Source organism: Pezoporus flaviventris, unplaced genomic scaffold, assembly GCF_033815535.1.
Source record: "Pezoporus flaviventris isolate CSIRO_AGI_PZ_B2104156 unplaced genomic scaffold, CSIRO_AGI_Pfla_v1 ptg000078l, whole genome shotgun sequence".
NCBI lineage: Eukaryota > Metazoa > Chordata > Aves > Psittaciformes > Psittacidae > Pezoporus > Pezoporus flaviventris.
The window spans coordinates 18,623,349-18,637,026 of record NW_026892626.1 but is presented as its reverse complement, the minus strand read 5'-3'; the positions used below and the strand labels follow the sequence as shown (position 1 = coordinate 18,637,026).

The 13,678-nt window shown below is 58.9% G+C and overlaps 1 protein-coding gene across 5 annotated transcripts in view; it reads right to left on the bottom strand.

The window, feature by feature from the left end:
• Window positions 1-13,678, bottom strand: part of GRID2IP (Grid2 interacting protein) — a 29,144-nt gene that overhangs the window by 6,648 nt on the left and 8,818 nt on the right. For all 5 annotated transcript variants that reach the window (XM_061474130.1, XM_061474132.1, XM_061474134.1 and 2 more), the window contains exons 2-13: window positions 12,893-13,147; window positions 11,217-11,302; window positions 10,755-10,824; window positions 9,493-9,587; window positions 7,736-7,919; window positions 5,975-6,129; window positions 4,653-4,751; window positions 3,409-3,506; window positions 2,903-3,020; window positions 2,421-2,740; window positions 1,747-2,160; window positions 664-751 (exon numbers count right to left, since the gene is read on the bottom strand). In XM_061474130.1, the coding sequence (XP_061330114.1) occupies window positions 664-751; window positions 1,747-2,160; window positions 2,421-2,740; window positions 2,903-3,020; window positions 3,409-3,506; window positions 4,653-4,751; window positions 5,975-6,129; window positions 7,736-7,919; window positions 9,493-9,587; window positions 10,755-10,824; window positions 11,217-11,302; window positions 12,893-13,147 (1,982 nt within the window). The remainder of the gene's footprint in view (window positions 1-663; window positions 752-1,746; window positions 2,161-2,420; window positions 2,741-2,902; window positions 3,021-3,408; window positions 3,507-4,652; window positions 4,752-5,974; window positions 6,130-7,735; window positions 7,920-9,492; window positions 9,588-10,754; window positions 10,825-11,216; window positions 11,303-12,892; window positions 13,148-13,678) is intronic.

Sequence of the window (13,678 nt, the reverse complement as noted above, 5' to 3'; positions counted from 1 at the left end):
AGCTCTCTGCTTGCACCCTGAATGCCTCAGTCCATGGGTCTGCAGGAGACCCCTATTTAAGAGCAAGAGGGGGGACGTGCGGTAGCTGTGGAGCCCATACATAGGTCTTGTGGGGAGCTAGCGTATTATATATGCAACAAGAGAAGTGCTGTTTGTCACGCTCTTTATGGGCACGGAAATGTTCTCGTGGCTTTCTCAGGGCCGAGTTCCCAACGCTCCAACTCCCTTCCCAACTGCAGCCATTCCCGCAGGGCCGTGCATGGCGCTGGCTGTCCCCACTGCGCGACCCACGGCAAGCAGAGGCTGTGCCCAGCTCGTTGCTGCACGGTGCAGGTTTGAGCTTCTGCTGTGGTGTGGGGGCACTGCAATGGCAACGGTGCTGTGAGAGCCGGGAAGCAGCACGGGGAGAGAAACTCCAGCTGAGCTTCCTGCCCCAACCAGCTGGAACGCGGGGAGAACGCAGGGAACAGCAGCCAGGGACATTAAGGGAGATGGGGAAACAATGTCCCCCTTAATGACCTGCTGAGCCGCACAATGCTGAGCATGAGCAAAGGCTGTGCTGGGCGATGCCGGGACCAGACACTGCCCCTCTGCCCCCCAGTCCCTCCCAGCGCCCCGGTCTCTGGCCAGCACCAGGACCTGTTCTGGGGCTCAGGTACTTACTCGTAGGCTTCTGCGTCCCGAAGTGCAGCTCCAGGTCGAGGTATTTGACCATGTCGCTGAGCTTGTCGTAGTCGGAGTCCTCCCCCAGCTGCAGGAGGAGGGAGAGTCAGGAGCCGCAGGGATACCTGCCGCTGCCCAATGGCGCCCAGTGGCCGCCTTCCCTCCGCCCCAGCTGAGCTCCATGTCCCTAAGGAACCCAGGCCAGGTCGGTGGCGCTGGAGACTCGGCCATCGCAAACCCTGGGCAGAAACCAGAGCCTGGTGAACCGGTCACCTCCATGGGGGTGGCTTCCGCAGGAGTCACCAAACCTAAGTGGTGGGACCCAGAAGAGAGGAACAAACCTGGAGATGCACCCCAGGAGCCTTCATTCAGCTTTAACAGAACCCACAGAGCCCTCCCTGCTGCTCCTCCCTTGGGATGTCATCACCACAGTTGGGTCCAGACAATTCCAATGTTGAGAAGAAACAGCATCAGGGAACGTTTGTGTTGGAAGGGACCTTAAAGCTCCTCCAGCTCCAACCCCTGCCACAGGCAGGGACCCCTTCCACTGGAGCAGCTTGCTCCAAGCCCCTGTGTCCAACCTGGCCTTGAGCACTGCCAGGGATGGGGCAGCCACAGCTTCTCTGGGCACCCTGTGCCAGCGCCTCAGCACCCTCACAGGGAAGAGCTTCTGCCTAAGAGCTCATCTCAGTCTCCCCTCAGGCAGGTTAAAGCCATTCCCCTTGGCCTGTCCCTCATATGAGACTTTCTGTAATGTTGCATCTTTAGAGTTCACTCCCATGGCCAAGGTGTTGAATGTGTGGCCCAACAAGGGGTTAGGACATCATGCCCCATCCCTGGCAGTGCTCAAGGCCAGGTTGGACACAGGGGCTTGGAGCAAGCTGCTCCAGTGGAAGGTGTCCCTGCCCGTGGCAGGGGTTGGAGCTGGAGGAGCTTTAAGGTCCCTCCCAACCCAAACCATTCCATGATTCCATGCCCTGGGCAGTGCTCAGGGATGCTCCCGATGACCTGCACAGCCTCAGCCCAGGAGCCCTTCCCCATCCCACATGGACCCTCACCCCATCGCCCCCTCCACGTCCATACCTGCCCCCAGATGGTCCCTTCCGAGTTCTCGACCTGCTCCCACCGCAGCCTCTTGACGCTCATGTGGTTGGACTCGCTGCGGCGGTGCAGGAGCCCGCGGTGCAGCGGGGGGGCACAGGGCACCGGGGGGGGCGGCGGCGGCGGCGGGGGGGGCGGGATGGGCTGCAGGTGGCTCAGCAGGGACTTGGGGGCCGGCGCTGGCACCGTCTTTGTGGCCTCGGCCTTGGCGGGGACAGCCTGGGGGTCATGGAACTGCAAGGGGGGCGGTGGAGGGGGGGGGCTGAGCGGCGGGGGGGGGATGTGGTCCGACAGCGTGGAGTAGGTGAGGGAGCTGCCCTCGTCGCTGCTGCTGATGTACTCGCTGCTGCTGACGTCGTTGGTGACGTAGCTGCCCTGGTCATCGTGGAAACTCATCTGGTGATGGAGAGAGCAGAGGATGAAGGTGGGACCTCGTCGGGGTCCTGCCCTGTGCTGTGCATCCCTCCCTCTGCCATCACGGAGCCCCGCAGGCTGCGCATCCATCCCAGTGCAGGCTGCGCATCCATCCCAGTGCAGGCTGCGCATCCATCCCAGTGCAGGCTGCGCATCCATCCCAGTGCAGGCTGCCCATGGGCGGCTCCACAGCCAGGGCAAAGACCAGGGGGCAGAGACCATCACCCCTGCGCCACGCTCACCTCCTCGTAGTCATTCTCAGGGGTGAGGAAATCATCCACGATGGTGACCCGGTGCCCCAGCTGCTCGCTGAGGGCATCCAGGAAGCGGTCGGTGTCGCGGCTGCGCGGGGGCCTGGAGAAGGTGAAGAGCTTCTTCCGTCGCGACAGAGGGCTGGGCGCGTAGTGGCGGTGCCGGGGCGACGGGGCCGGGCTGCTGTCGAGGCTGACGTAGGGGTTGGACTCGGTGCTGCTCGGGGAGGCCACGCTGCTGTGCAGGCGGTAGTAGCACTGCTGGGACGACGCCGGGTCGCTGGGCCAGGAGATCACCGACTTGCGAGAGCCTGCGGGGCAGAGCAGCATGGAGGGACCCTGCAGGTGCAGCTCTGCGGGAGCTCGAGCGTGGCACCATCACTGCTTCCTTATAACCGCACCGAGGGGTAGCTGCAAGCCACCGCTGCTGAGCCCCCCAGCACTGCCTGTCTCCATGGGGAGCTGATGCTCACCTGTAGCGTGCGGCAGCTCCGGCGCAGGAGGCGATGCTCTGTGCCGGGCAGTGCTCCCCATCTTGCCAGCAAAGCTGCTGAGCAGGCGGTTTTCCAGCTCTGCGTAGACGGCTGACATCTGCAAACCAGGCAAAGAGCTGCTGTTGATGCCTGAATCAATACAGGGCTTGTGGAGACCCCAGGGACCTGCGATGGGGACAGGACAGCCACAGCGGACCCCCAGCTCTTTAATAGAGAGCTTCACCCACCCCAAAGCTGTTCCCCAAGAGCCTCACAAGGCAGCAGGAGGATGCTGACAGACACCAGTTAAAGCTGTCTAATTGCCCAGGGAAGTGATCTCAGAGGTGAGATCTGAGGCAGGGATGCTGCAGCCACCGGCAGGTATTTACATGGGCACATCCTTTCCCATTCCCTTTCCTCTGCTTTCCTGCATTAACACTAAAGGGGTCAAACTGCTGGTGCTGTGAACGCGACGGTCCCGCACAGGTCGGCCAAGGGCATCGCACCATTTTGGGGTTGGGTGTCTCCGGCAGGGATGTGCCGTCTCCAGCCTGTCTCTCCCCAGGGATCAGCCGAACCGGGACCTCCACGGTGTCGCTCTGGCCTGTGGGGAAGGGAAGGAAGAGACAAACCAATCAGGGACCCCCCTCTGCCTGTGCCCCATGGTGCCCCTGACCCGTCAAGGTTCCCCCATCTCCTACTGGGACCCAGCACATGGTGAAGCACCCGGAGCTGCCGGGTCTGGGGATCCCAAGGGATTGACATAGGGCAAGTGATGGCCCCGTGCACGGGCTGTGTGAAACAGGGAACGTCTTACTGCAGCTCCCCTGCGTGGCAGCAGGAGTCACCCGGCAAAGAGGCATCATGTGTGCTGGGAAGCAAGTGCGAGGGAGCAAAAGTCCTCCTGTGCCTTGCCCTTAACCTCTCGCCTCTGAGTCCACCCAACTGGTAGGTTTGAAGGTGCCTGTAAATCCTTAGCACCAGAGCAGCGCTGTGACCATGGTGTTGTCACTGTGTTCCTCAGGAGTGCTGCACACAGGGGATGGTCCAAACACGGAGTTTCTGTCGCAGTATTTCAGGGCAAGAGAATTATCCAGGGCACGTGCAGGACTTTGTGCTATGCTGAGAACCCTCAGGACCCTGAGACACCGCCGTGCCTTGGGTGTTCCTTTATGGTTCCTTCTCATTCAACCTCCCTGGTAGGTGCTGGACAGGGGTCACCACATGCAGCATGGAGGCTTCAGAGTCCCAGATCTGATCCTTTCACTTGCAGATGCCCACTCAGCACCGGCCACCCCAGCAGTGTCCCTGAGGCAGGGCTCTGCAGGGCACATGAGGAGGGAGGGGGATCCTGACCCCATGAAGACACAAGGAGTGACGCTGGTTTGACCAGCTCCAGGTAACACTGTTGTTCCCATTGCATCCAGGGGGTGGATGTTCAGAGACCGATGCTGCAGCAGTGTAAGCTCTCAGAGACCCAATTTATCACCAAGGGCATGTGAGGCACTGATGGGGAGGACGAAGCCTGCAATCCCGGCCTTTCCCAAGCCACTGGAGGGCAGGCCGGACGGATTCACGTTACCCGCAGCCACCAGGCAGGAGCCAGGACACCCGAGCCCTGGGCTGGCTCGATGCTCACTTCACCTTTCCCCACCGCTCCTGCTTAGACGGGACCAGGACGGCGGCTTGGGCACAGCGGAGCCCGCGGGACCCAGCTCCTTCCTCCCCAGGGGGCCCCCCCTGTACCCACCTGCGGCCCCATCCTCGGGGCGGGGGGTCCGAAGGCTTCCCCTGCACACAGAGGCTCCTCGCACGGAGCTGCGGTACCGCTCCTCTGCCTCCGGCTCCGCTGCGGCACAGAACATCCCTGTGAGGCACGGACCCCGCGGCTCCCCCGGCCCCTCGCCATGACCCGGGGCTCCCCCCGCACTCCAACAGGACATGGGGTGGCTTTATCCAGCGGGATTGGCATCCAACAGCTTGCGGGGCACATGAACTCCAGCCCTGAGCTCGGCTGGTCCAGAGGGACCTGCCTGGTGCCTTCCTGCCCTCAGGAAGGGAGAAAGGGCCAGCCCTGAAATGGTGCCTGGAAGACCCACGGTGTGTGATGGATTGGTCCATGTGCAGATCAGGGCTCAGGCTTACAGCGGGGTGAAGATACCGGAGCATCAGGCTCCATGGTATCTGACAGACCAGTGCGTGGACAGCCCGGTGCACACAAGCACCAGAGATGATCGTTGTTTGGAAGAAGCCCAGGTAAAGGACTAACCCAAACTCAGAGATCTCTGGTCGTTGGGCTTCCCCGCATGGACACACACACAATGCATCAGAACAACCAGAGCTCCACATGGTCTGAGGTTGCCCCTTTCACCTGAGAAGCTGAAAGGAGCAAAATACATCAGGTTCCCTCTGCTCTGAGGTTTATAAACTCATTGTAGGGTCTAAGTCCTACAACACATTAGGTAGGCTGCGGCATGATTCTGCACACACAGTGGTAATTGAGAGTATAAATGAGGTGAGCAAATACCCAACAGGTTTCCATGTGCACCAGGGGAAAGGCTGTGCTACAATAACTGTGCTCCTCCAAAGGTCTCTCCTGAAGCATCCCCTCTTCTTACCTACGTTGAGTCTGGATTAAACACCTCAACACAATGTAAACAGCTTGGAATAGACAAATTTGAAAGCAATTAAGAAGTCTGAATCCAAAGGTTAAGCTATTTCAGCCCAAATTTGCCCTCACTTTTCTGCTGTCTGACTGCAAACCCCGTGTTCCTCAGCTTCCAAAAGCCTTTGCTCCTGAAGACACCATCTCTGGTGTCATCTCCCCTCTCAATGCTGTTTCCTTCCAAGACCACAAGGTACAGAAAAGGTGACCTCCTGCCTGACATCTGCAGATCAACCTCATCAGTGACAGGAGCTGGAGACCTCTTTGTGCTGCTCTACATCCCACGTGTAAGGGCAGTGTATGGGCAGGAGCCAGGCTGCAGCTGGCTCCCAGCGTGATGGACCACGGTCCCCATGGACCTGGTGGGACACAGCACATCCGTGTTGGAGTGCAGGGGCTTTCCTCACCTTCCAAGGACTTGTAACCCAGAAACCTGGCAATCTTTTGCTGGCAATGCTCCTGCTCCTCATAGGTCAGCAGCTGGTAGATAAACTGCCAGATGACTTGCTTGGCCGGTGTGTCCAGCACCGGGTACACATCCACAATGAGAGTGTCAATGTTCCTGCAGGACGGGAAAGAGAGGGCTGGGCAGTGAGCGCATCCCTACAGCACAGCCCCGCTCCCCTGGGCTCTGCTGGGGCTCTGCCATTGGGCACTGATGCAAACGGATCATTCCAGAGGTGTTGGACTATAAGGAAGGGATGAGCCCTTTGGGAAGTGGAGTTGTGCAGCTGGGGCTAAGGGGTGATCAGCAGCACCTGGCAGCCAGGGATAAAACCTGGTGCTAGGGAAGGACAGGTTGGGTTGATGGCTGAGGTTCACCAGGCTCAGTGCTGGGTCCTGCATTTGGGTCACAACAACCCCATGGAATGCCCCAGGCTTGGGAAGAGTGGCTGGAAAGGTGCCTATGTAAAAGGACCTGGGGGCATTGGCCCACAGCAGGTAAAGATGAGCCAGCAGCATGTCCCGGTGGCCAAGAAGGCCAAGAGCATCCTGGCCTGTATCAGCATGGCCAACAGGACCAGAGCAATGATTGTCCCCCTGCACTGCGCACTGGTGAGGCCGCCCCTTGAATCCTGTGCTCATTACTGGGACCTCGTGACAAGAGAGACATTGAGGTGCTGGAGCAGGGCCAGAGAAGAGCAATGGAGCTGGTGCAGGGCCTGGAGCACAGGTGTGATGGGGAATGGCTGAGGGACCTGGGGGGTTCAGTCTGGAGAAGAGAAGGCTCAGGGGGGACCTGATCGCTGCCTACAACTGCCTGACAGGAGGATGGAGTGAGGTGGGTCACTCTCTTTTCCCAAGAAATAAGTAACAGGACAAGAGGAAGCATCCTTGATCCCCACAGCCAGCAGCTCTGGGGTGGGAAGCAGGTAAAACACTGCTGGAAGACCAAGCAATGTGTGCTGCCCTGTCCTGGGATGGGATGGGAGCCTGGGGGCTTGGCTTGTGCTACTGGGGTTCATCCTTTTGCTGCTTGAGCAAGAGCAAATATCCTGCTAGGATCAGGTCTGTATTTCCCAGTTGCAGACCCCAGGGACTGGATCTGCTCTCACAGCTGCTGCTCCTCAGGCTGAAATACCCAGCTGAGGAGCCCTATAGGAGAGCACAGGCAATGATTTCTGCTGCCTTCCCCAGCAGCGCAGGCACAGCGGCAGCCCATCTGCATCCCGAGTGGGACCCAGGCTCCTGAGGAGTAGCACAGCCCAGCTCTGTGGGAAGAGGCAGAAGCATCACCCAGCACCGAAGGGGTGGCTCCTTCACTGTGGTGCAGGAAGGTTAAAGATCAAGGGCAGGAAACAAGGGCACTACCGAAAGCCTGGAGTCTGCAAAGGGATCAGTTTCAACCCTTGCAGCAGAGCAGCGTGTGCTCCATCACAGGGTGAGGGCTCTGCCAGCCGCAAGCATTCCCGCACTGCCACCAAGGGCGTGCTGCTGCTGAGCTGCTCAGAGTGAGAACACGAGGATGAAACGCTGGGAATTCACTGGAAGAGGTGGAACGGGGCTGTTGGGAACAGCCAGAGAGCAAGAGAGCCTGCAGCACAGGGGAGCAGGGTCACCGTGAGGGGTTTAGGGATGTGCTGCCAGCAAAGGGGTCTGCCTTCTGCTTGGGCATCACTACCAGGCTGGGTACCAGCACTAGAGGGATGGAGCTGCTGCCGAGTTACCGATGTTGGAAGAAGCCTTCCAGCGCCTTGCAGACCGAATAACGCTCAGGGGGGGTCAGCAGATGCTCCAGCTGCTGCGTGAAGGTCCGTCCTTGGATCTTGATGCTAGAGGGGAGGATCTCTGCCACCCACTGCAGGGAGGTGAGCGCGGAGGAGCTGCTCGGGGAGTCGGCAGCGTCCGAGTCTGCAGGGCGCGGGTAGAGAGAGGAGAGACAATTGAACAAACGGAGGCTCCACCGCGGGTTTAAAGGCTGGTCCTGAAACCAAGGGGCCGAGCTGGGGATGCCGGGGCAGGTGAACACAACCGGGTTTGGTCAGTGGGCGGGGGACGGTCGGTCCTGTCTGTGTGCCCCCAGTCCCTGCCTGCAGCCGAAACACTCACACACCCTGGGCTCCACCTCCTGGTCCTCCACTTAAATGCCTCGGATAAGGGAGACCTCAGGGCGTGGAGCCTCAGCCCCATAGAAATACAAATCCTGATGTGCTGACACAGAGGTTGTGGCCACAGGGTAGAAACAAGCAGGTTTCAGGCACTGGAAGGCAGCATGGGGACAAGGTGGAAGGGCTCATCTGGAGCTGTGACTGCCCCTGCCTTCCTGGACCAGCTCCCTGGAGCTCGTGGCTGCTCCAGTAGGATCTGCTGGGCATGAGCTGGGATATTTTGACAGGGATGCTCTCTGGGATCTATCTCTTCACCCGTGCTGCTTCCCATTTTCTGTGAGCACATGCAGATGTTGTCCCTTCTCTGGCTCTCTAAAGCCTCTGCTCATGTTTTAAAGTACTTTATGATAATCATTGACTTCAAAAGCAGCATCAGTCGAGGGTTACCTCTGAGTGAACTGAGGCTTGGAAGGGCTTTTGCTTTTCCAGGCTCATCTGGACAGGTCACTGTGCTGCCTCTGCAGTGAGTGCAGGGCAATGCAGCTGCAAAAAGGGACCTGACCGAGACCATGGGATACACTTATCCATATAGGAATATCCATGGGATGTGCTTATCCACTTAGGAATAGGACTAAAGTAGCAGGAGAAAAAAAAATCCATCTTTCCTTGGTTACTTCTGGGAGGCAGTGAAGCAGTTTGGGTGCCACTGCTCGGCAGTGTTAAGTAGTGAGGTGCTCAGGTTTGTTCCTAGCACACATACCAATGAGTTGGCATCACAGGGCTCCTAAGGTGCAGCTCTGGAGAGCCCATTTCTGCTCCAGAGGGAAAAGCCAGACCCTAATGCCCGCGCTGTGGAGCAGCATCCCAATAACACACCGCCCCTCCTGCCTTTGGAAACGCAGCGGTGACCGCGCTCTGCCCTGGCCTGTGGTCCTGTCCCTCTGCTCAAGCGGTGCTGACAGGCACCCGCCTGGCCCCGGCCGCCCTCCCCTGCTGCTGCTGTGCTCACCACAGCAGCTGAATTATTCATCCAGCAGCAGCTACGCCGAGCAGCAACGTCCACACACCACGAGGGGTTTGCGCAGCGGCCATGGATGCACAGGGTTGGGTTACTGCGGTCAAGTACACGGCACGGAAAGGACGTCGGCAAAGGCTGTCAAGGGCGATCACACAGTAGGGTGAACCCTTCCATAGAGCAGCCAAGCCGGAGATCGAGCCTGATCCCAGGAAGCAGGCGAGGGGAGCGGCGCTCCAGGCAGTGCATTGAACCTGCTGAGCCTGTGGGAGCTGCTTGGCAATTCCCACCGGGGGGAATTGGAGTTGGAGATCCAGCGAGGGGGTCCTGCAGCCCCAAACCCTCCTCCCTGGGCTCTTACCGTTGGAGAAGTTGACGATCCCCTCTTCCACCACCAAGGTGGGCATCGCCCCGCTGCCCTGCAGCATCGACACCACCTTGTCATGGGAGCAGTTCCTGGGGACACAGAGAGGCAGGGTTAGGGCAGTGCTGTGGGCAGCAGCTCAGTGAGAGCAGCACTGAAGCAGAGCTTGCAGCCACCTCTCTTTGTCTTACAGAAAGCCTCCTCTCATTGCTCAGAGCCAGGCAGCGCTGAGCCCCACTCTGACCCCCCCACACTCTCAATCTGTGCTTGGTTTTATCTGTGCTGCACAGAGGAGAGCCTCAATCACGCCCTGCGACTGAACCGGTGGTACTTTAAGCTGCGCTCAGACACAGAAGATGAGCTTCTCATTTCAATGGTGCCGTGCCGCGGGTCTCTCCTTGCCTGGCCTAATTCTGCAGCAAAGGAAAACGCAAGGTGGGTGTAAAATGTATTTTTGTAGGCAAAACCGTCTCAGAGTGCCCTTGGAAAAGGGTACGGGCCGGCCTGGGACAGTGCCTGTGCAGAGGACAAACTTCAGCTCGTTTCTCCTCTATTCCCTGGCAGTGCTGCATCAGCCCCGAGTGTGCTGGTTCAGCTGAAACGTGAGGACCTGAGCACTGACAGAAGCAGCGTCAGATGTTTGACCTTTAAATATTCATCACTCTCATCCTGCAGCCTCCTCTCATCCTTTGCTCTTGCTTTTTGGGTGGAAAGCCCAGCCCGAGGACACACGGGCTGCTGGGGGGGTGCACGCTCACCTCTGGTTTGATTGCTGTGAGTAAATAACACACAGAAGCATTAACTTCTGGGTGGAAATGCATTGCCCATGGTTCTAAGTTTATGATCCCGTTAGGGGAGCGATCCATGGGCTGGCTGGTGCTCTGCTGCTTTCAAAAGCAGAGCCCCAGGGCTTTAACATGCACAACATAACCCACAGTGGCTCGGATCAGGGTCTGGGGTGGGCTGCAGTCAGGACACCAGTTGCATTCAGTGCCATGCATTGTACATGGTTACTGGAACAGAGATGTCAAAGGAGGAGCAGGGATGGAGCTGAAACACCACTCGCAGAGCCAGTTTTCATAAGGGGATGTTAAAGGAGAGGTCCACATGGGCCAACCCCCCCGTGCACCTCAGCAGAGAGCTCTCAGGGATCACCAGGTCTCACTTGGGTTGCACAGGAGTGAACAATGAAGATGCCGGCGCTTGGCCACCTTCCACCCCAGGAGCCCTTGGCACAGGTCTTCTAAAGAGCCTCCTACCTCATGTCCAGGCCATTGAGGAATAGGATCCGGTCTCCAGCCTTGAGGGCAGCCTTCTCCGCTGGGCTCCCTAAATCCACAGGGAACAAGAGGGGCTTTAGCTGGCAGATCCCTGCTCACAGGGATGGGTCCCAGCTCTCCGACTGCTCCATGGCCAGGGAAGCCCCCCCTGGAGCAGGGAATCCACGGCAGCTGGATTATCTGAGTGGGCTGGGGCCATTCACTGGGCATGGTGATGCCAGCACCCAGCTTGCATTGGAAATGCAGGTATGATTCCAGGCTATTCACTGCACATGGAACGTTTCCCACCTTTCAAGGCAGGAAGTGCCTCAAGCCAGACCAAAATGCACCAAAGGCACCAGTTACTTTTGCCCCTTTCCAGCCAACAGCAGGTACTGAAAGCTTGCAATTCAGACCCCAGATAAATCAGTGCCTGAATCCGGTGGCTGGGGGTTTCCTTACCTGGCAGCACAGACTCGATCCACACCGGGGCATGGCCACGCAGCGTGAAGCCGAAGCTTCTGTTGCCTTTATAGACCCGCACAGTTCTGCAGGGGAAAAGCAAGGGTGAAACCAGAGCCCAGTGCTTGGTTCTTGTTCCGTGCCCCAGCCCCTCCAGAGCCCTGGCATCGCCTTGGGGAGGGCTGGAGGGATGCAGGTGCCATCCCTTACGTGCTATCACCGCAGCCCTGAGGCAGATGCAGTCCCCACTGGGACCAGGCCACCCATGCTGGAGCTCTGGAGGGCTCCTTTAGACCCAGTTACTGCTGTCTGCAAGCTAAAGCTGAACATCCATTAACCAGGGCTCCAGCATGGGGAGGTTGGAGGGTCTGGAGGAGACAACAGCTCTTTAGGGCAAAGCCCCTGCGCATGGACTTTGACTCTACATTAAATATTGAACGTATAAATCCACCATCCAGCCCTTCAAATCCAACGTGGTTTTAAAGTGGGACGTGGGATACAGCTTGTATATTGCCCAGAACAGGAGACAGCGTGCTTCAGGGGCAAGGATCTCGTCGGCTGATGAGAGAGGAATTACATTCCACTAGGAAATTTTGGAAGGAGCATTAGGAAATCACCCTGCTGGGAGGCTGATTGGAGCTGGGAGTTGTTCCCTGCAGGAAGCTGGGGGGAAGCAACGTTGCTGAGATCATTTGCAAGCACAGAGCCTGTTGTAGGGCTGTATCCTGCGCTGTCAGGAAAGGAGACTGTGCCGGAGCTGGATTTTGGACCAGTCACACCAAAAATTACCCTGGCAGGAGGTGGGATGCTGCTGAACTCCCTGCAGATACCAGCTGCAGGCAGGGGAATAGCTCGGGGCATGCCTGTGGCAGCACTGCCCATCCCGGAGGATTCCCCAGCTGTGCTGTCAGAGCAAATCCTGCTGGGAATGCAGCAGGAGGCACCGCCAGCTGAGCTCTGGCCATATGAGCAGTGGGAAATGGGTCAATCCCCTGTGCACCAGGGATTGTCCCTCTTTCGTCCTTCCTCCCATGGCCTCAAACACAGACACTCACTGGGGCAGGGCAGGACAGGACAGCACAGCCTGTTCTGTGCCAAGGTGCCTGGCACGGCCACGTATCCTGCATCCCATTGGCACAGCCAGGTACCCTGCGTCCCACCAGTACATCCATGAACCCTGCATCCCAATGGCACATCGAAGTACCCTGCATCCCACCAGCACTGTCAGGTACCCTGTATCCCACTGACACATCCAGGTACCCTGCATCCCACTGACACATCCAGGTACCCTGCATCCCAATGACACATCCAGGTACCCTGCATCCCAATGACACATCCAGGTACCCTGCATCCCAATGACACATCCAGGTACCCTGCATCCCACTGACACATCAAAGTACCCCACATCCCATTGTCACAGAAGCCAGCATCCCCTCACACCCTGCCAGTGCCACCTCAGCTCCTCCTGTGGCTCATCCCAGCCCACCCTGCGAAAGCGATGGGACAGAAAGAATGGCTCAGAGCTAGCACAAGGAGCACAAACATGCCCAGTCATCCTCATCCCTGTTGGATTCCACCCGCTCCTCACCCCAAAGGCATCCCCTTTCCCTGCCATCCCTCCACACAGAACCGGAGGCTGCCTCCATGAGCCCAGGGGCCCGCAGGAGCCGTGTTACCTGCGGGCAGCCCCCGAGGCCACATTGCTGGTGAGGAGCGAGGTGGATTTGCGCAGGCTCTTGCTGAGCTCCTCGTGGCTGCGGGGCACGGAGCTGGCGCGGGTGGAGACGAGGAGCCGCTCCTGGTGGTCCTCGCTCCGGCTGCGCCGCAGGCGGTGGCTGTGCTGCTGGCTCTTGGAGCGGCAGAGCTTGCTGATGAGGCTCTGCGACACCACCTCGTCGAACCGCTGCCGGTGCTTCTTGGGGATGAAGATCCTGCAAGAGTGACCCCAGGGAAGGAGTGAGGAGAGCGGGGCAGATGTGGCCCGGAGCTCCGGATCCAGCTGTAACTGGGAGCGCCGGCTCCTCCTGCGCCCTTGGCCTCAGTCCTCGCAGAGATGGGGATGCTGGGGACACCAGGGATGCTGGGGACACCAAAGATGCTGGGGACACCAGGGATGCTGGGGACACCAGGGATGCTGGGGACACCAAAGATGCTGGGGACACCAGGGATGCCGGGGACACCAGGGATGCTGGGGACACCAGGGATGCTGGGGACACCAGGGATGCCAGCGGCATCTCTTGCCCCATCTCGTGCACGGCTCCAGCAGGGTGAGGATGTCAGACCTCTCCACAACACTGAGACAGATTCAAACAGTCCAGACAGGACTCCACATTCCCTGGCTCCAGCCTTGGCTGTTGCCACCCTCCTGCTATGGCCAGGAAGGACCCTCACACCCCTTGTGAGATGCTGATGCTGCGGGGATGAGGATGCTGCAGACAAGAGGACAGCACTGAGAACTTGCT